Source organism: Drosophila suzukii, chromosome 2L (genome assembly GCF_043229965.1).
Source record: "Drosophila suzukii chromosome 2L, CBGP_Dsuzu_IsoJpt1.0, whole genome shotgun sequence".
Classification (NCBI taxonomy): domain Eukaryota; kingdom Metazoa; phylum Arthropoda; class Insecta; order Diptera; family Drosophilidae; genus Drosophila; species Drosophila suzukii.
The window spans coordinates 4,452,745-4,473,557 of NC_092080.1; the positions used below are offsets into that span (position 1 = coordinate 4,452,745).

Below are 20,813 nucleotides of genomic sequence, written 5' to 3' on the forward strand. Positions count from 1 at the left end.
ATAAAATATAAAACATTTTTTTAATTTTAGTGCACAATTTGTATCCTTACTTATTTTATTTTTGAGCAGGAATAATGTAAAGCCCCCTATTTGATATTAATTTCTTAATTTATATATATTTTTCCAGTAAATAATATTTACTAAATTAACAGTTATTAAATACACAACTCCACTTTTAAAAATAGACAGATTTTGAACTCTCCAAAATGTTTCGTGAAACGGGAATACCCCTGCCAATTCGCTGTGAATGGCATTTACGCCCTAGCAAGAAGAAGCATTTGTTTACATTTTATTTCACACTTTTGTGCAATTTGCGTAAACAATTATGACGACTGGAAACGAAGCTGAGGGGGATGAGGAGAACCAGGGCAACGCAAGCACCTTTCCAAGACCACAACTTCCCCCGGAGCTAATGGACATCTTCAAATCGCTGGCCGAAAACAATAATATAGTCTTCAAGTCTCAGCAAATTGATGACCCGGAAATTCCTCTCGAGGAAAAACAAGAAATCGCACGAGATGTCTTCGAAAAGAACCGCGAGAACTTCCTCATTCGATTTGGAGCCCACCTAAATGTCAGACAATTGGGCTCCTTCCAGGATCTGGCCGTCAAGGAACCCATCAAACCCGATGAGAATCTGGAGGAGATGTGCCTGCTGCTGGAGGATTTCCGGAGGAAACTTAGCACTCGTTCAGTTTGCATTAAGAATCGAAGATACCACGCCATGCAGCAGCTCCTGGACAAGGGAGAATACTTTAGCGAGCACGAGATGATGCAAAGGGCTCCCGATCTCTACCAGGAGCTGGTGGGTCAATACCTAACGGAGGCGGAAAAGAAAGCCCGGGATAGCTACGATGTCAGGAACACCACTTTCTCGGGAATACTAATGCACACGCTGGAAAAGAAGCAAAGGGATGAATTGCTAGAAGAAACTCAGCAGGAGAAAGAAAAGCAAGTGGAGGTCAGGAGTGAACATGTCCCTCCCGCAGACTTTGAAGTCCCAGTAGCCTGCCGAAAGCAATGGGGTGGCTTTGAGGACGATGAACCCGTTGCCTGCTCAACAAGTCGAAATGCTGAAGTTCGAGTTCCCGCCAACATAACAAAGATCTCCACGCCGGAATACTATAATCCTGGAGAGCGGGAGTTGCTACGCAACGAGTTCCTGAGCGTAATGAAGGAACGCTTTCTGAGTGGTGAGGACAAGGATTTTGATTACACAGCCGTGGATGATAACACTTTGCTGGACGATCTGAAGCAAATTGAGCAGGATGAGGAAGATGCCTATTTCGAGGACAGCGATGATGAAGAGGAACTAAAGGAGCACGCTGCTGAGGAGAGAGAGGTCTCCAGCGAAGATGAGCTGGACATCTACATGAGGCATCTAAGCAATCACCACAGTCTGCAGCACTAGTGTATGATAAATATCAATATCTGTAGAAGAAAACCTTTTAAAGGATACTCAACACTCTGCAGCAATAGTCTTTAATCTTAATCTTATTCTTAGCCTTAACAAATTTTGATCTTAGACACTAGAATACATGCAGTTGTTGAGTAAAAATCTGGTTATCTTGGCCTGCCACGACCGCGTGGAAAACCGCGTCCCCTTCCCCTCAAGACCTTGCTATTCGGCGGAGGACTCTTGGGCCTCAGGAGCTCAATCCTACTGGTGCATCCCGTGGCCGGTGCCTCGGCGAAGTACGTTTGATACAGCTCGGAGTTGAAATTCGAGTTTGTCAGTTCCGGACCCACTGTTAACCAGCCTGGTCGGATGCTCGAATCCCTGCCAAACAGATGCAAACGTCGTCGACCCAAGCAGAAGTGCTCAATAATGTGAAAGATCTCGATGGGCTTCTCAAAGCTTCCGAACTCCTCTTCCTCCGAGATGATCAAATCAATGTCCACATTGGCATGGATGAAATCACCATCGGTGGATCGGCGAACAGTTCCCTTGATGCCCATCAGGCAGTGCTCTTTGGTGCGCTGGAAGACTGCTTTCGGTTCCAGTTGCTTCGAGTGACCGGGCTTGTTGATATTCGTGCGTATCCAGCAGATGTCCTCGCACCTGCGGAATCCCCACTTCTTCAGGCAGTTGCGGCCCATGTCCAGGCCCTCCGAGGAGCCGCACCAGAGGAATACAAACGAGCGGTGGGCCGCAATCTCGCCCACATCCAAATCTGGCAGAGAAACAAGGTTGTTAGTTAACATGTAAAGAAGTTAACCTGACTACTTACTAAGTATATCATCCCAGTTCCAAAAGACACGAGGGGCTCCACCCACAGTGGCCACCGAGGGAGCTGCCCTGGCGTATTCCTCCAGCGGCGGCTCAATCAGTATCACATCAAACTTGGCACCCAGGGTCTTGACATCAAGCGATTTGAGGTCAGCCTTTAAGTACATGGGAGCAGATGCCGTGTCCTGGATAAGTTTGTCCTTTAGTTTGATCAGTTCCCTCAGTTTGGGATACTCCTCGAAGCGGTCAGCTAGTCCGACATCGCGGATAAAGTTCTGGGGACGCTGCCCGGTGTCCACAAAGTGCTGGCAGTAGTCATTGTGCGGATTGGAAGACTGGGTTCCCTTGAGGAAGGTGGAGGAGTCCCTGTAGATGATTTCATTGGGCGCCTTCTTGGAGGAAGAGGCTCCGCCATCCTCCTCCTCGCGCTGCCCGCCGGGATTCAGCTGGCGACTGCTGTTGATATCCTCTGCATTGCCCAGGACCTTCTTCAAATCATCTACGCTCGACAAACCCAGCTAAGTTGGGGGAATACATAATTTATGAGTTTTTAATACGACGCCAATTGATTTTGGAGAGTTTGTTCATAAAAAACTTACAGTTTGCGCCAGAAGCAAACGCCGCTTGCGGGATCGCTCCTGCGAACTCTTTAGGACATCGCTCATACTAGTAAATGCAGTACAAACGTAGTAAAATGCTTTTAAAAAACACAATTCTAATAAAAAAAGACAACAAAACTAGCCGTCTAGTGACGGGAAACTAGTCATAGCGGTATCGATAACTGTATAACACGGTATCGATAAGAACCTCTTTAATTCGAAATATTTGGGCAATTACTGATTAACAACTGAGGCTTAAAATATGAGTTGTTTTAAATAATTATAAACTTAACAAAAATGATTACTAATAATTTAAACAACATTGGTCTCTTGAAAGTAAAAATTTATTGTATTGATAGACATATATCGATAGATAGAATTTACCCACTCTAGTCAATCGAAGTGGCCATTCACAGTGAACCACAGCAGGTGCCGCTTGCCATTCACAATCAGCTGCATGCGCCGGAAGAAATATTTTGGACTAAACGTTTTTTCTGTGATTATTGCGTTAAAATAGTGAAATTGTTAATCCAAACGCCTGCAGGATGAGGCTGCTGCACAAGACGCTGCTCAGCGGGCTGCTGGTGGTGGCGGTACTCGCGATTTACGCGGCCGCGCAGTCGAAATCTAAGGTTTGTTTTAGTGGCCACGTCACTTTTCCAGCTCCACATCCCCGGATTCCAGAATGCCGGCTAGAATAAATTAAGATAAAGCCAACATGTTATTAATGGGTATCAAATCGCTTTCAGTCGGCACTCTCGCTGTCGGAGAAAGTACAAAATCTGGTGGAGATGAACGCGAAGAAGCCGCTGCTCCGCTTCAATGGACCCAAGTTCCGGGAGTACGTGAAGAATGCCCCCCGGAATTACTCGATGATCGTAATGCTCACTGCCTTGGCTCCCTCGCGGCAATGTCAGATCTGCCGGCACGCCCACGATGAGTTCGCCATCGTGGCCAACTCGTACCGCTTCTCATCCACTTACTCCAACAAACTCTTCTTCGCCATGGTGGATTTCGATGATGGCTCCGAGGTTTTCCAGCTTCTGCGCCTGAACACCGCCCCCGTGTTCATGCATTTCCCGGCCAAGGGCAAGCCAAAGGGCGCCGACACCATGGACATCCATCGCGTCGGCTTTGCCGCCGATTCCATTGCGAAATTCGTGGCTGAGCGTACGGACATCACCATCCGCATCTTCCGTCCGCCCAACTATTCGGGCACCGTGGCCATGATCACGCTGGTGGCCCTGGTTGGCAGCTTCCTCTACATCCGGCGAAACAACCTGGAGTTCCTGTACAATAAGAACCTGTGGGGAGCCATCGCCGTGTTCTTCTGCTTCGCCATGATCTCGGGCCAGATGTGGAACCACATTCGTGGACCGCCGCTGGTGCACAAGTCGCAGAACGGCGGCGTGGCCTACATCCACGGCTCCTCGCAGGGCCAGCTGGTGGTGGAGACCTACATCGTCATGTTCCTGAGTGAGTGGGGGGTTTATTCTAGCCATAAGTAGCTTTTCAGTTACCCTATGTTACTGCAATACAACATTAGAAACAGTCAAAAATTATGACTCAAAGCACAAAATTGCCACATGTTCAAGATAAACATTGATCAAATTACCTCTAGATATTACATTTTTCCGCTTCTTACCACTATGCACAATTTTGAAAGAAAGTTGTAATAATTAGAATGCTAATTTTCAATAACTGGTGCTAATACTATTTTAGCACCATGCAATACATTTTAGCCCTTAATTAACTTAATTGACACATCAACCTTCCATTTCAGATGCCATGATTGTGCTGGGCATGATTCTGCTGATCGAATCGGGAACTCCAAAGAGCCACAACAAGAACAGGATAATGGCGATGACTGGTTTGGTGCTCCTCACCGTCTTCTTTTCCTTCCTGCTGTCCGTTTTCCGGTCGAAGGCGCAGGGTTATCCCTATAGGTGAGTCAATATAACAGCCAAAAACCAAAGCATCACTTATTTAACTTGTATTCCCTTCTTTCCCCCACAGTTTCTTGTTCAAATAGAATCGACTGCACTCCTGTTCCAGTTCAAGTTCACCCCTATATCGTTTTGTAGTTAAAATCACCAGCGAGCACATATTTTCTGTGCGTGTAAAACGACTTTAATAAATTCCACTACTAAATTATTTGTACAAAAATGCGAATTATTTCCAGTCTTCGGACTCAGAGCAGGAACGGAATGATGGCACGTCGGTTCTTCGGGTACTCCCTGAATGTCTCGCGGTACCACTTGTGGGTGAGCAGGGCATTAATCGTTTGATTGCTGGCCACCCAGAGGAAGATGAGTCGCCAGATCCTCACGGGCATATAGAGATCGGCGATGCAGAAGTACATGACCACCTCGAGGAACATGTGTGGCGAGGAGAGCAGGTTGAACAGTCCTCCCTTGGGCAGTAGATGCTTCTCTGTACGAACATTTCCCGTGTGCGGATCCTTCCTCAGGTTCACCAGTATCATGTTGCTGGCATATTGCTGCTGCCAGGCGATGAAGAAGACAACGAGGTAGAGTATTTGCTGGCCGGTCAGCTTGTCCAGGCTAAACTCCATGGGCTTGGAGCCGCGCACAAAGCCAGAGGTGTTCGAAAGTAAAGCTATGATGGCGCCAAAGTAGTGCACATAACCCACGGCATAGTGGGACAGGTTGATCTTGCTCTTTCTGGAGAAGATCTGCACAAAGTTGGTCTCGTAGAAACGCCGGGTGCACTGCAGCGTGAGCATCAGTGTGCCCACACAGGCCGTGGTGGAGTCGATCTCCACCTTCCGGTGACTCCGGCCGCCGCCCATGATGTCCAGGAACCGGAGGACATACTCCGGTGCCTCCTTTTGCTCCCGTACTGTGGAGACAAGCAGATAGAAGCCCAGCCAGCTCCAGAACAGGGCGAACACGTAGAAATGCTTGAACCAGGACTTGGGGACCTCCAGCCAGGCCACCAGCGGATCCGTTTCGCCCTTGAAACTGTGCTTGCCATACCGGAAGGACTGACGTATGCTGTTCGGCAGGTACTTCTCCACAAAGGTCATCAGGCCGCCAAAAAACACGATCGTGGCGATGAAGGTGCCGAACATCATCTGCAGCAGGTTGATCTTGTACCGGTCGAGAAGGTTTTCGAGGACCTCGAGCAGCCCAATCTCGGGAGGCGCCATTGCGAATAATTCTTGCACAATGCAGCGCGCAAAAACTGTAAAAACTTTCTCCCAAAACCGAAAACTTGCGGAACATTCATGCCAGGGCTGGGGGAAAAGTCGATAGCCCCCGACGATTCATCGATATGTTGCTTTCTCCAGGATATCGTCTTAAGTCTACAAATTGTTTGAAATTAGGCGCGAATATTTGAAATTCATTGCTCGTGTTTAATTACTTGGATTTTCTCTTTAAGAAGAAAAAAAACGATCCTTTATTAAATTGCCTTCACTCCTAAATGGCAAACTAAAGTGGCTAGTTTTATGCTTGCATATGTATATAAATTGATAATTACGATATGGTTTGTCTAGTTCGGCAGGTGTGAGTATTTATGCAATTGATATAACGCTCCTCGATATTGCTTATTAAGATTTCATGTGTTCAGATCCGACGCCTTCCTTTTTTTATTCAGCAGTAGAGCACTCGGGGAGATGTTTGTCAAATATCCACTCCATTCCGACCCAAAGTGGCAGCTTGACCCTTATAGGGTGGGGGTTTGGGTCGGGCATAAATGCTGGAGGTTCCGCAGTCCAGCTGGTAAAAGCTGTTGTTGGGACTGTAATATAACAATAAATATTTAAACATTTTAATGATGAGTAATGTTAACTTATAACCAACCTCTGAGATCGCATGCTAGTATTGTCCAGAAGGAAATTCGGGTCCTTGAGGCTCTTCAAAGTGGTAATGGGTTGATTCGACTTGCTATCCGAACACTGCACCATCTGAACAGTGGATGACATGGGATAATCCGAGTTTGAAGAGCTGAAAAAACACAGCATTACTTAAAAAGTTTTTCACTAGGCCAGGATAAAAAAACGATAATAGATCTATTGGAAAATCACCTCTCAGAACCATCATCCGCCCCAGAATCGCTTGACGCGCTTGGCGCACAGGACTCTTCGCAGATGTGGAAAATGTTGGCAAAGAAAAACTCAGAATGCGGATCGGAACTGAAGAGCAAAGAAACGAAAAGATACAAATAATTAAAAAAAGAATTTAAATAAATTAATTTAGACTCTTCCCAGGCAGGGAACTCACAACTTCTCGTGATGGAAACACAAAACAGCGGATAGCATCCCGATTAAAATGGCGAAAATCATGCCCGGAATGGCGAAGGCAAAGGCGAATTCATCGATGTAATTGCGCTCAGGAACATCCTCTCGGGAAATGCCCATCCATCGATCCTCTTCCCTTTGATCCTCGGTGACCTGCTGCTCATTCTGCTGTTTGCCGCTGTGGAAGAGGATTTCCGTGGGAGATTCCAGGGACTCCATTCGAAAGGCACACCAATCAAGCTTAAAGCCCACGTTCTCGAAGATTTTCTGGACGGAAGTGCGCTTGTAGGTGCAGGATGGCAATTTATATAAGGGACGCACTTCCTCCTGCAGCTCCTTCAGTCGGGGAGAGAACTGGGCAAAGCTTCCCACATGGACAATGACCCTGTAATCAAATATAAGTTATTTCTATATCTGTTGGATCTTAAAAACTTAAATAAAGGTGTCTAAAAGTATGCTGTAAGAAGTAATACGTAGAACAATGTAGCATACTTTTCAACACCTCTTTAAACGAATTTAAATCTCAAGATCTATAAAGGTCACCAACTTACCCCTCGCGTTGCTGGGGTCTCAAGGGAAGACGTCCTCCCATATTCACAGCCGACTCCATGAAGACCACACTCAAATCCTCTTTACTATTTGGCCACAGATCATTGCGGAATATATTCCGTAGATTCTCCACCCTACCGGGATCCATTAGGTGTACCCAGTTTAGGTTGTTTATTTTCATTTGCACCACATTTGGTGTGGGGAACTTGTGGGACACAAACATAGAGACCACAACATGTCGGGTTTCGTAATTCTGACGATTCAGGGCCACCACATCCAGACTGAGATCCTTTCCAGCTGCCGATTCCGGTGGAGTTCCGTAGAGGAAGCCGGCATGGTACTCATGGCTATACATATATCTCATCCAGCTGGGTAAATCGGGGTAGCTCTTCAAGGAGGGTCGGTAGCGAAATTGCTGGCTGATGACCTGGTGTGTCCAATTGAAGAGCTGCGGCTCGATTTTATAAGTAAACAGCTCCCCCACATTTGCCTGCAGTTTTATGCCCTCCACTCCATTGCATATTAAAGCTAATACGAACACTAACAAGTTTAAAAACTTCATTTTTTGATTTTATCTATCGTTAATTCACAAGCACATTTTAATTGACTATAAACAAATTGTTAATCTGTCCAGATGAAAAATTCCTATGGTGTGTATCTGAATGGGAGAGGGACTATATTCTCAACATTTGTTGTTTTTCATTTTTAAAGAGAGCGCCTGCGCATTTCCGTTTTGAAAACAAGACAGCGGTGACCAAGGTCAGTTATGAAATATTTAACAAGTTTTTAGAAATTAAATCCTTTTTTTTTTTTTTTTTTTAATTTATTTAAATATTTGAAAAACGGTTTTTAAATATTTTTAAAAATATATATTTTTGTTCATATTGATCTTTTAAAGTTTTTTGGTAGTACTTCAATTTATTCTTTTATCTTAAGTGGTATTTAAAGCATGCTTCCTGCAGTTTCATTTTTTAAAAAGCCGCTTTCGAAAATAAAGGCAGTTACTTTTAAAAAAGTCCTATCATTTTCTAGTTCCATAGCCAACCTATCGAAACCCCCAGTCACTGTGGACGAGTCACGGGTTCTGGAGAAGTGCCATCCATAAATGAACTCGACAACCCTAATCAGCTCACTGGCAAATTCGGTATACAATTCTTGGAAAATAATACGTGGCTCCGTTTATCTCGCACAAATTGGAGAAGTAATGTCTGCTGACAGGTAGCAGTTGCACCTGTTCAAACACACTAGCCATTAAAATAGCCCTACGATGTGGAACTGTCTGTGCCAGCTGTTTTTCTATCTGCTCTCAGCGGTTGTAGTTGCAGCCCTATCGGTAAGAACTTATAAACACCCTCATATCACTAGCATACTATTGATAACTCACTCTTCAGATCGTGGCAGTGGTGCTCTACAAGACGAAGCCCTATCCCAACATCAGAAGGCACAAGGATGAGGAGACCTTCCTGGACCCGCACAGCATTAAAACAGTGACCTTCCCCAGCCTCGAGGACTCGCCAAGTTTGGAGCTCAGTGTCATTGTGCCAGCCTATAATGAGGAGCAGCGGTGTACGTTGGCTTTTATGATGAATCACTCAACACTTTTTATCTATGCCCTTATATGGTCGACTGCCAACATTCCAACTTCTCAAATGAAACTTCATATCTATAACATGATGAAATGTTAAGAAATCTTAAGAGTTTTCCTTTAGATGTCGCACTTTTAAACCTAATCTATATTAATTCAGCCTCTGTAATGACCATTTGTTTGTATATTTCTAGTACCTGCCATGCTGGACGAGTGTCTGGCCTTCCTGGAGCAGAAATCCGGAGGTAATCCCAGCTTCACGTACGAGGTGATCGTGGTGAGCGACGGCAGCCAAGATGCCACAGTCTCCGTGGGCCTGGGCTACTCGAAAAAGCACGGAGCGGAGAAGGTTCGCGTCCTGGAACTGATTGAAAATCGGGGGAAAGGAGGAGCTGTTCGCATGGGCATGCTGAGTGCACGGGGACGTAATCTCCTCTTCGCAGATGCGGATGGAGCCACCAAATTCGCCGACTATGATAAGCTGGAGGTGGCTCTGAAGCAACTCTCTCCGGAATGGCAAGACGATGGCATTGCCATCGGATCGAGGGCTCACCTGGAAGACGATGCGATTGCCACCAGGAGTTTTTTCAGGTGGGATGACACATATATTTGTTCTGAGTTATTGTGATCAATATTTGTTGTCCCCTAGAACTGTTTTGATGCATGGCTTCCATTTCCTCGTCTGGCTGTTTGCCGTGCGCTCCATTCGCGATACCCAGTGTGGCTTCAAGTTGTTCACCCGAACTACGGCCAGAAAACTCTTCACCAGTCTCCATGTGGAACGGTGGGCTTTTGATGTGGAGCTCCTGTATCTAGCCGAAAAATTGAAGCTGCCCATGCAGGAGGTTGCCGTTCGCTGGACGGAGATCGATGGCTCGAAACTGACACCCTTTTGGTCGTGGCTGCAGATGGGCAGGGATTTGATCATGATCTGGCTGCGTTATCTGGTTGGCGCCTGGCGCATTGCCTCTATCCAAAAGAAGGAGCAGTGAAATTGAGGAGGAGGGGATCTCATTCCCAGTACTAACAAGCATTTTGTGTCGAAACTTTTCCGCTGTCGTGCATTACCAAAACTCTTTTAACTCTAAACTCTATTTTTGTAGGCCCGCTAAAGTGTAAAGAATACTAACTAGTTAAGTACTTAAGTACAGTATTTTTTTCAAATAAAAAAAGAAGCGTCGAATAAAGTTGCACATCAATTGTTCTCGAAAAATGTTAAAAAGATATTGTGGATATTCTTCATATAATGGTAGATTTTCGGTATCTTAGGCCTTTTGGGAGTTTACAATTGATCGTAGAGACTAACTTTTTAAAATAATTACTAGAAATAAATTTTTAAAATGTTTTTAAATCTATAAAATATGTAACAACAAAAGAAAACATTCTGGGCTTCCACTTTTAAAATAAATAAAAAATATATCTTCACTTGTATTTTTTCCTTGTGAAAATTAAAAGCTTTTAACTCTAGCCTAATACATTTACTTAAACTAATCAGTTTTATGAACCTTTTTGATATTCTATGGACCAAGAAAATGAGGCGGGAAAGTATGTGTATTTGGTATTTTTTAGGTATGCTTATGATATAGGAACATATACGAAGATTCCACATAAAAAAATATAATATTTTCCTAATGACGATATAAAATTTGTAACTCAACATTTTCTAAAATAAAACAGATTTATACATTTTTTTGATCATCTGTTGAAGAAGTAAATTGGGCGGGAAATTAATTGTATTTGGTATTTTTTCAGTCTGTTTTAACTACACCTTATTGGAAGTGTGGTATTTTCCAAACTTCGGAATACGGTACACACGAAGTTGCGGCGGCGCGTTTTAGTTGGATTCTTCCAAAATCGTTATTTTTTAATAATAGTTAAGCATTGTAAACAAAGACCGCCGGGAAGAACAGAAGCTATCAAGTAAAGAAACACAAAAAGTTCTAGTTAAAACCATAAAATCGCAGGAGTGCAACTGCAATGGGTGCCACAAAGTGAAAAATTCCAGGAATCCTACGTTGCGCCTGTTGCTCCTCTCTCTTTCCCGCATTCTGCAGGTGTGTGCGGGTGTCTTCGCGTCTGTGTGAGCGTCTCAGCTGTGCCTGCGTTATATATTGTTTATAAAGTTTTTTTTCGCAGTATGCAAATGCTGAACAAGCCGGTCGGTTGATTTTTCGTATTTACTCTCGTCGCCGCGCGCAAAAGCGAAAGTGATTTGTTGTTGTTTACCCGCTCTGCGCCCTCCAATTGGAGAACTGTGATTTGTTGTTAGTAAAGTGTGTGTTGGTGTTGTTATGCGGTCGGGTCATTGCTTCAAATTGCTCAATCAACGGCACTTGTGGTAAGCGCACTGGCACAGTTATCAATTTTATTCCCTCTTTCTCCCTCTATCTCTCTGTCTTTTGTGTCCCCTTTTTATCGCTATCGAATTTCGTCTTTTGTTCTTTGTTTTATCAGCACTAATTCAATTGCCTTGCAAGCTGCGCTTGAAACTATTGGACTCTCTTTGTTGCTGATAAGAAACGAGGGCTGCCAATGTATTCTAATCGGATGCATTTGCGTTTCCAATTGGAGCTCGTACTGAGGATGCATTTGTTTACTACTCTTGGTTTTCAATTAGGAGCACATCTTGTAGCAGGGAAAAATAAAATTATTATTTTAAAGAAGTCTGCCCCTCTTTTTAAATTTCTGTTAGGCTTATAAAAATGTTGATTTCATAATAGACATAGTTACACTTCCTGTTGAAATTCCTACGAATGCTGGTTCTACATATGTATGTATATAAAAAAACAAATATTTAACGAAATTAACCAACTATCTAATAAGAATAAAGGTAATTTAATATATCTGATAAAACAAAATAAAAACATGGCAAAGATATAATAATATTTTGTAAGTCAATAGAATATATGATACGAAAAATAGAAATAGCAAGTCACTAAATTTTTATTAGGACCAAAAATTCATAAATATAAGTTCAAGGAAAAGGAACATAAATATTCTAATTTTTAAATATTCTAAAAATTTAACTAAAAACTAATCTTATTATTAGTCTTATTTGTTGTGAATTCAAAAATAATTATTTATTGAATATAAAGAACACTCTTCTTTTGGATTTTATTGAATCTGATTAGCCCATCAACAAAACGCAATCAACGCACTTGGTATCCAATTAGACTTAAATTCTTTTTAAGGTCGCAGATTCTTCGCTCTTTCTCTGATTCTTCCCACTCTCGACTAGAAAAAGCGCGACAATAAACAAAAATTAAATGCAAAGAAGAATACAAACTAAGCGCGACCATTTGCGTGGCGAAATTCAAAGTCAAAAACGAGTTGCCAGACCACGCCCGCTATATGTATATATCTCTGTATATACATATATAAATATATACATACATACGTATGCAGCCCAGGTCTTTGGGCCTCTCGCTCCACCAAAAAGATTTATGTACACATTGCGCCTTCTGCCTTTTTGCCATCCTTTTTTCCTTTTTGTGCCTCGGTCCGTGTTTATTTTATTACTTATGGCCATGCGCGATGCGCTCAAGATTCTCTCTGGCCCCCCTTTCTTCTTCACTGTTTTGCTCCCCCCGTTCCACCCCTGTTTTTGTAGCGGCTCTGCTTGATTAAAGTGAGGGGGTGGGGTGGGCGGAGGTGGTGGAGAAGAAGAGGAGAGGGCATTTGTCGCTTTTGTTTTGTTTCGCTCTTTTCCAGACGCGTCTGTTCATGTTTCTTGGGGAAGATCAGGAGCGGATTTTTAAATGAGCAGGAAAAAGGGGGTTGGAAAGGGGTTTTTGGATTTAAGGCCCCCATTTTAGGTGAAAACCTACTCAAAACATTGTTTTAAAAATCGAAATTAAAAAAAAAATTTTATGACTCCAGATTATGTTATATTTTTATCCTATGCAGATATAAACGCCCCCTCCCGCTATTAACTGTTTACTAATAAATAGCAACCAAAGCGACAATAAAATACTCTTCCCTATTTTTAAGAGTTGCTAAGCTTTTTTAAGGTTAGGTAGCTATCTGTATCGTTAAATTTTACCCAAATTTGTTTGTGTGTATAAGAAATCATTAAAGTGATTTAATATTTTAAAGAATCCCCCTAAAAATTGAGAGGGTTTTTGTTTTTCAAGTTAGGTAAATATCCGTATTGTTCAATTTTATCCAAAATTTTTTTAAAGAAATTATTAAATTCATTTAATATTTTAAAGTAATCCCCCTCCAAATTTAGAAGTATCCCCAAGACAAAGGTCAAAATATTATAACATTTTGTAGTTCCAGCTTTCCAAACCCCGACCTTTGGAGCACTCCGCACCTGTAACCTCTCCAGTCCCTTGTTAGCTTTTGTTGAAGTGTGATAATTCCAGAGATCGTATAGTTGGTGTTCCTCCGGTTGGGGCCTTCTTTTCAACGAGCCGTTTGTTTGTGTACACGCTTCTCGCTTCGAAAAACGAAAAGGAAGTGATGGAAAAATGGAAAGGGGAACGACGAGAAGCGGAATATCCCGCTTTGGGGGCTAATCCTTTAATCCACTGTGCGCGACTTCAAGGTCAGCGAGTGATCTTTATGTAGTATATAGTATCCCCTGTCTAGTCGGGGGCTAATTAATTGTCCGTTTAATCGTTCGATTTGCTGCCTGACTTGTCTGTCCACTCTGTTTCTGATTTCCTACCTTACCTCTTCTCCATAAATACATATGTATCTGTTATGTCTGTAAATGTATAACTATATTTTCCACTACTTTTTCGCTTTACCATTCTGATTGATGTCAGCCGGAACGCCCACGGCAATTAGTCAACCAGGTAACTCCCAATGCTCCAATGTTTTTAGTGGTTCAATGTTCCACGGTCAATGCCTCGAGGGGCGTTCAAAAGATTCGCACGCCCACGCCCCCCAAAAATAGATTTATGGCCTTGTCGGCAGAGTGTGTTGTAACCAATTTTTTTGGTGTGAGCGCTTCTAATTTTAACCCTCTGTATACCAATGGTACTATATAATATATGACGTCGCACAAAATAGGTCATAAAACTATTTAAAAATTTTGATTTAGCTCATTATAAGTATTTTCGAAAGAGACATATAGGTCTGTCGCTGATCTAAGGAGATGGACCTATATATTGTTATTATTTTTTAAAGAAGTATCTCTCAAGTCAAGAAATTCCCTCAAAGGGTTAACATCGTTTTTTCTTGCCTGTAAATATTAACATTGATTTTTGGTAAGCTAATATTATTCTTGGTTGTCTTGTTTTACAGACACTTTTTCTTGTCAAGATGATGGGCACCAAACATCGAAACTCGCACGTCAATGGCAGCATCAAGTCATCATCATCACTGCGATCGAGCAGCAAATCCTTTCAGGCCAAAATGGATAAAATGTCGGAAAGGCTGTTCGACGTCGTGAAAAGCGGTTCGATGGTCAAGAGGGCCCAAAACAAGAAACGTTTCACCCCCGTAAATTATAAACATCGATGGTTTGAGTTGACGAAGCGAACTTTCTGCTATTTCGATGTGGAAAATGTAGAGGTGAGTCATTTAATTATTGAAATGCAAACAGGTTTCATTTTGGTTAGCAAATGAATCAACATAATCTAATTTGAATTAGCTAAAACAAAACAAAAATCTAGATAATATCAAAGATTTGGTTTAGTTCAAAGACTTGAATTTTAATCTGATCGGTAAGATCAATAAACTATTGGTTCTTTTAAAGATTTTAACCATTTGTAGATATTATATGTATTATCTTGACAATAAATCGAAAACAACCGGTTGGTAAAATTTGACAATCGTGGGAGATGATCTTTAAGTGTGGAGGTCCAAAATAAGAATTTGTTATTTCTTCATAATCAAAATGATATAATAGCATACATTTCTAATTTGAAAAAAATTATACTTTTATGATGTTTTGAGTTTTATGAACTCAGTTTTCAAGACCCTAGATAGATAATGACCCAGTCTAAAAAGCACATTTGAGTGGGGTTACCCAGTTATAAAGATTTAAACAATCTGTAGACCATCAAAAATATTATAATTATTATTTTGGTTAAACATTTAAATGGACCGGTTAATAAAATTTTACAATAGTGGGAAGACGATCTTTAAATGTGGAAGTCCTAGATAAGAAATTCTTCTTTCGTCATTATCGGAAATGTTAGTATTTGTGTTTTAGAAATAATATGGGCTTCCATATATTATGATGATTTAGGTTTAGTTAACTCAGTTTTCAAGATCACAGTTATAAAGGGACCCAGTCTAAAAAGAACATTTGAGTGGGGTTAGCCAGTTGCCTGGCCGACAATGACACGTCTTGAGATTCGGGGGACTGGGAAATGGAAACAGGGAAACTGGGAAATGGAAGAACGATGAATTAAGGAGGACGGATTCATTATTCATGTTCAAGTGGGCGTCTCATCTTGTCGTCATGGTTTCGTCATTTATTGCGTCGTTATTATGGCACCTACCGGCTCGCAATTTTCACCGCCCACCACCCACCGCCCGGGAAAAGTTACTCTGCTCCGGCAGCCGGCTGCTTTCGTTTCAAAACAAATGTGGCTTTCGTATTTGCCCGTTTTTCGGGAAAAAGTCTACAGTCCCTGAACTTCGGTTGTATTCCAAGGCACATCCAGTCTCCCGCTGGAAACTAACCACTGTGGGGGATGGAAACAACACAGAGGCACACACACAAAAGCAGCTGTTAGCCGGCACAATGCTGGAAACCCACCCTCGAAGTCCTCGGGTGTAGACTCCGGTGTCCTATCCCGTTATGCCGTTCCAATTGGAAGCGGAGTTTCCCTTGAGTTTCCCTCTGAATATCCTGGATGAAGTTCAGTAACCGTGGCAGGAGTTTCTATCCTGGCTTCGTCGCGTGTGGACGTGCATTCGATTTTCTCTCAAATAATTTATCAATTCTTATAAACTACCTAACCATTGTCTTGATATATTTTAAACTTATTCGTGGCATTTGAGAAATATTCTTTCCATAATAACTTGTTCATTTACCATACTTTTCGAAAATCAAACAATTTTCTATTGCGCCGGCTGCTACCCTTGAAAACTTGATTGGTTTTCAGCGGCAAAGAGAAACCACCCCTTATTTCCGACTATTTAAACAGATTTTTATTTGTATTAAACAAAAAATAATACTTTTAACCATATAAAGTATAAAGAAAAAGCAGTGTAATACATAGTTTGCGGAAAAGAAAACACCCAAATAAAACATATAAATCGCAAATCCTTTCCATGGCGTCGTTGGAAAATTTTTTGCGAATCTAACCGAAAGCCACCGAAAAAAAAGAGAAGAAAACGCCCCACCCAAGGCAAAAGTTTTTCAAGTGTATCCAGCTGCCTTTGTGTGCGTGCGTGGTGCGTTTGTGTTGGTGCGTGAGTCCCGGTGTTGTTGTTGTTGTTTTTCTCGGTTTTGCTACTTTTGCCGCACCCCGAATTTCGAATTTCGTATGCCTGTGCCTAAATTAAAAGGATTATCCTGACGCCCCCAGAAGGACGCATTCATAGTCGTAGGTAAGCAAGCGGGATGAAGATGATAATGCGGAGAAGGAAGTGGAAATCCTCGGGGAGATACTAGTCTTATGTGCCAAGTTTGAATTTCGTAATTGAATTAGATTGCGTTTTTCATCCTACGGGATACGCCTAAAATTATGCAATAAAAATACGCATTGTGCTTGATTGAAATTTATGGAAAATGAATAGATTTGGGAAGTATTTCATTGTATCTTGGCTAAGTATACTTAGTATTGGTATTTTCATAAATAAAAATATTTAAATTTGAATGGGATTTATTAAAAATTTCTAGTAAGCCTACAAGGCATCACAATTTTATTATAATTTAATCATGCATAAAATGTAATAGATAAGATACAATAATGTTATTAAACTTAAAAAAAAGAAGATTATTACGTTGAATGCAATGTACAAAGGTCCCTAAAAGTATGCAGCGAATAAAGGATATTCGTCTGTTTAAATAAATGTATTGTATTTCTGAGATTATAATATATTGTTGCATACTTTTAGACACCAACAAATTACATTAAGAAGTAATTTCAATACCAATACCATTTGTGTAGGATCCCGTATTATATATGTATATTAAAGAACTACTTAAAAATCAATTCAATTGTTTGTTTTTAAAATCTATGGTTAAATTATAATTATCTTTAGTTGACATTCAAAGGAACCTAAATCGGTGGCACCTCTCTTTTAAGGACACCACCGCCAGTCGAGTGTCAATCACTCTTGTCACTCCTATACCATCATAATTTTCCCATTCATTTATTCATTTCGCTGGTTTTCCCTTGCCACCACCACCGCTTTTCTTTTGTCCCTGTTTTGAGGGCTGCTGCGGGAGTTCGGGGGTTCGATGAACTCGTGTAGAAAATGTTCAATTAATTGATTGATTCGCGGTGGTTCCTTTGTGTGGTCCCTCCCAATTTTGCCAGCCGAGGATCCGAGGATATGTCCAGCTGCTTGGCACTCTTCAGTCAGTCTGACTGCCTTCCTGCCTGCCTTGTATAGTAATCCAATGTCCATGCCTGTCATGTTTATTGGGGTCAGACCCTTGGACGCAAAGCGAGCTGATTAATGGGTAGCCAGCAACAAGCTGAGGCGGCTCAGTACTTGTCCACGTAGCCACCTAGTCATTGCACTTATACACTAGGAAAAAATATAAAATAGAAGGTTTAATTATTTTCAAAGAATACAGAATGCACATCATAATACTTAAGTAATTTAATTGGTGGTGCTAAATACATCACTAGGGTTTTCAAGTCAAATTTAAGTGTATCTAAAGGTGTCTAAAAGTATGCAACAATATCTTTTAAGATCATATTTCTGATTCATGAATGAACTCAGAAAGAAGACTATAGTATGATTACAGATACAGATTTCTTCAGAAGATAACGAGTAAGGGGTAAAATCCTTTTTCCTTTCAGAATTTTGGTATTATATTGTAATAAGTTAGTTAATGAAAAAAGTATGCCGTAGAACATCATTTATTTTCCCTGGGTGTAGCCTCTGTGGCTTCATCATCATCACCGCCATCGTTGTCGTAGTTGTGTCATTAACCTGTCATAAAAATCGCAGCTTGGGCCAGGTCCCAGTTACAGTCGCAGTCCCACGAGTGGAAAAAAGAGTGAACTGCGATGAGGTGGGGGACCGTAGAGCCGAACCGAACCGAACCATCCTCTATGGCTCACCGCCGTGGTATGCTAATTGAACCTGGACTTTTTGTTTGCCAACACTTTGCAGTTCTCTACGCTGCCCGCTCTAAGATCCACACTCCGTGCCAATGCGTTCGTTCTGCTCTCTAATACATTTCGCACAGATTAAGGCTGTAAATAACAATTTTCCGAAAGGAGGCGGGTCGCCATGCAATCCGCGTTAAATAGGAAAATGAACAGGGGGCGAAGTGTGAATAACGAATGTGGGAATGCACTTTCATGGGAGATTTAGAAATGAGTAATATGGTGTATCAAAGAACAAGCTATAAAACTATTTTATATTATGAAAATAGAAAAACCCTCTCGAAAGTGTGTAAAAGTATGCAACTCCAAAAGGCAAATGGTAATTTTTCATTGCATACTTTTAGGTATATTTGAAACTTATTACCAAATCCTTATAGTTTATTGAATAATTCCTAATAAATGGGTTAAGATATATTGGAAAAAATATACGGATAGTAAAAATAACCCTATACTATTTCCTTCAACCCCTTTTTAACCGAACTCCGAGATAATTTCTCTTGCTACCTATACCTTCAGGTATTTATAGCTCCGAAAGATAAATATATTATGTGCATACCCTTTCCCCATATCTATTTCCGAGCCAATGCCCACTGCCCTGCGACTAATGGCGGTGCCATCTGCTTGGGTTCGAGTTCCTTGCCACCTCGGCTCGTAAATGTGCTGTAAATGCTTTCCCCATTATTGATGTTTGCCTGTGAGTGTGTGTTCGAGGACTAATCCCGTCCAGTAGCCACTCAGAAAATGAACGCATCTTCGCTGCGAAAACCATTTTTTTACGACTTTTCGGGGAGTTTTTACATTTTTTTACGACTCCCCCGACTTAAAGTGTGGAACCCAGCCTAGAGCTGCTGATCAATCTCCCACAATTGTGAGGCATACCCAATTAGACATTTAAATTTATCACTTTTCTGTGCTGCGGCCACCTCTTTCTTATTTTTCCCCGTTTTTAAGCCGCTTCGGTGAAAGAAAAATGTGTCTCTCTTGGGGGATTATTACTCATCGCATGCATTTTAAAATTCTTCACGAATTGACACCTTTGGAAGGCCTCCGTCGAATGGCTTAAAGCTGATTTCGTAGAATTACAAAGCCCGCATCGCTACTCCACCTCCTACTCCACCGAATGCTGACAAATTAGCGAGCGAAGCTGAATATTTCTTATATGTTGGGTGGTCCCGTTTCCAATCGTTGTCTTTATGCCTTTATAAATCTTCGCGCTGCATTTTATTTAACACGAAATTGGCGCCAAAGCCAAAATGTTTTTGATAAGCTTCGTCTTCGTTTTTGGTTTGTGGTTGGGATTGGGGGGAACTTGACTCTGACATATGTCGCCCCTCTTTTCAGATCCGAAAATGAGCGGATGGCATGACGCTGTCCTCGATTTTGTTCCTGAACCTTGGAAGACAACCTGACTTCTCTTGCGGTTGGCAGTTGCAGTTGCAACCGCAGGCTAAATGACTGAAAGGTTTAAGCCTGATTACAGTTACTTGTTAAAGGTTGATACCCCTTGTTATTTAGGGTATATAGAGGTGTTCTACATTGAGATGAGATAAAAACATAACTTTATAATAAAACATTTTGGTATAATATGATTTTCTAACCTTGAATGTAAGGTGATATTTTTGATTTTACTTAAATTTGATTTTACTTAAAAACCTTTTAAGAGGGCATTATAAATTCTTGGAAATAAAAACCCCAAATTGTATACCCCCTTCCATATGACAGCTGACTTATGCTGACTAATTACAAGCACTTTTAAAGCCATTTACGTATGCACATATGCTCATTTCATTTCATTTGTGCAGAGACCAAGCCCTTTTCGTAAGCACTTGTAACAATTATGAATCACAATCGAAAAGGTAACACACTCCAACTCCGGATCCGAACTGGAACTCGAAACGAGCATGATAGTAATAAAATTATAAGGAAAACCTGTTGGACAATTGGTGGTCTCTGCTCCGTACATGAGTTGCCTATTAACGGATTTCGATCCACGAGATGATTCACTCGATGAGTGGAAGAGTTTTTGGTGTTATACGGCGTGTCTTGAATGCCAAATGAAGGTTTTGCAGCGTCTAATGAGTTGTAAATCCCTGAAGGAAGAGAGCCTAGGAATATATATATATATATCTTTATCATACCTTTTGTGCCCGGACTCCAGACGTCGCATTGTCTGTTGGAACTTAAGCTTTTCATGCTTCATTATGCTGCCTTGAATGAATCCCCCGTTCTGGTCTATCTCATCCCCATTCGTCCTCCTGTCTTGCTATCTTCCTTTGTTTTCCCTCGCCCACGAGCTGACATTGAGTTATTACATCCAGACGGTGGATGAGAC

The 20,813-nt window shown here is 41.6% G+C and overlaps 7 protein-coding genes across 8 annotated transcripts in view; 4 read left to right on the forward strand and 3 right to left on the reverse strand.

The window, feature by feature from the left end:
- Positions 1–265: 265 nt before the first annotated feature.
- LOC108005421 (coiled-coil domain-containing protein 97) lies at positions 266–1,558 on the forward strand. The gene has a single exon (XM_017068702.4). It carries the CDS (start codon positions 326–328, stop codon positions 1,409–1,411), a length of 1,086 nt encoding a protein of 361 aa, XP_016924191.3. The 5' UTR covers positions 266–325; the 3' UTR covers positions 1,412–1,558.
- Mettl14 (methyltransferase like 14) lies at positions 1,467–2,991 on the reverse strand. The gene is made up of 3 exons (XM_017068689.4): positions 2,830–2,991; positions 2,232–2,748; positions 1,467–2,174 (listed from the first exon to the last, which is right to left on the reverse strand). Exons 1-3 carry the CDS (start codon positions 2,893–2,895, stop codon positions 1,564–1,566), a joined length of 1,194 nt encoding a protein of 397 aa, XP_016924178.1. The 5' UTR covers positions 2,896–2,991; the 3' UTR covers positions 1,467–1,563.
- A 258-nt stretch (positions 2,992–3,249) lies between these two features.
- On the forward strand, positions 3,250–4,983 carry Ostgamma (oligosaccharide transferase gamma subunit). Its single transcript, XM_017089861.4, has 4 exons — positions 3,250–3,461; positions 3,579–4,305; positions 4,613–4,775; positions 4,846–4,983. The coding sequence occupies exons 1-4, from the start codon at positions 3,375–3,377 to the stop codon at positions 4,859–4,861; spliced, it is 993 nt and encodes a 330-aa protein (XP_016945350.2). The 5' UTR covers positions 3,250–3,374; the 3' UTR covers positions 4,862–4,983.
- On the reverse strand, positions 4,935–6,082 carry LOC108021252 (polyprenal reductase). The gene has a single exon (XM_017089874.4). The coding sequence runs from the start codon at positions 5,999–6,001 to the stop codon at positions 5,021–5,023; it is 981 nt and encodes a 326-aa protein (XP_016945363.3). The 5' UTR covers positions 6,002–6,082; the 3' UTR covers positions 4,935–5,020.
- Positions 6,083–6,238: 156 nt separating this feature from the next.
- On the reverse strand, positions 6,239–8,306 carry Scgalpha (sarcoglycan alpha). 2 transcript variants are annotated; one of them, XM_017071763.4, is made up of 5 exons: positions 7,645–8,305; positions 7,077–7,478; positions 6,881–6,988; positions 6,657–6,800; positions 6,239–6,594 (listed from the first exon to the last, which is right to left on the reverse strand). In XM_017071763.4, the coding sequence occupies exons 1-5, from the start codon at positions 8,202–8,204 to the stop codon at positions 6,477–6,479; spliced, it is 1,332 nt and encodes a 443-aa protein (XP_016927252.3). In that variant the 5' UTR covers positions 8,205–8,305; the 3' UTR covers positions 6,239–6,476. The 2 variants fall into 2 exon arrangements, with proteins under 2 accessions (XP_016927252.3, XP_016927257.3); XM_017071768.4 differs by lacking the exon at positions 6,881–6,988 and having other exon boundaries at positions 7,645–8,306.
- A 451-nt stretch (positions 8,307–8,757) lies between these two features.
- On the forward strand, positions 8,758–10,414 carry wol (Dolichyl-phosphate beta-glucosyltransferase wollknaeuel). The gene is made up of 4 exons (XM_017070416.4): positions 8,758–8,975; positions 9,034–9,208; positions 9,422–9,818; positions 9,877–10,414. The coding sequence occupies exons 1-4, from the start codon at positions 8,910–8,912 to the stop codon at positions 10,217–10,219; spliced, it is 981 nt and encodes a 326-aa protein (XP_016925905.3). The 5' UTR covers positions 8,758–8,909; the 3' UTR covers positions 10,220–10,414.
- Positions 10,415–11,053: 639 nt separating this feature from the next.
- The window catches only part of Btk (tyrosine-protein kinase Btk29A), a 63,667-nt gene continuing 53,907 nt past the window's right edge, over positions 11,054–20,813 (forward strand). Inside the window, exons 1-2 of the mRNA XM_017087267.4 lie at positions 11,054–11,565; positions 14,481–14,750. Of these exons, the coding sequence (XP_016942756.3) occupies positions 14,499–14,750 (252 nt within the window). The 5' untranslated portion in view covers positions 11,054–11,565; positions 14,481–14,498. The remainder of the gene's footprint in view (positions 11,566–14,480; positions 14,751–20,813) is intronic.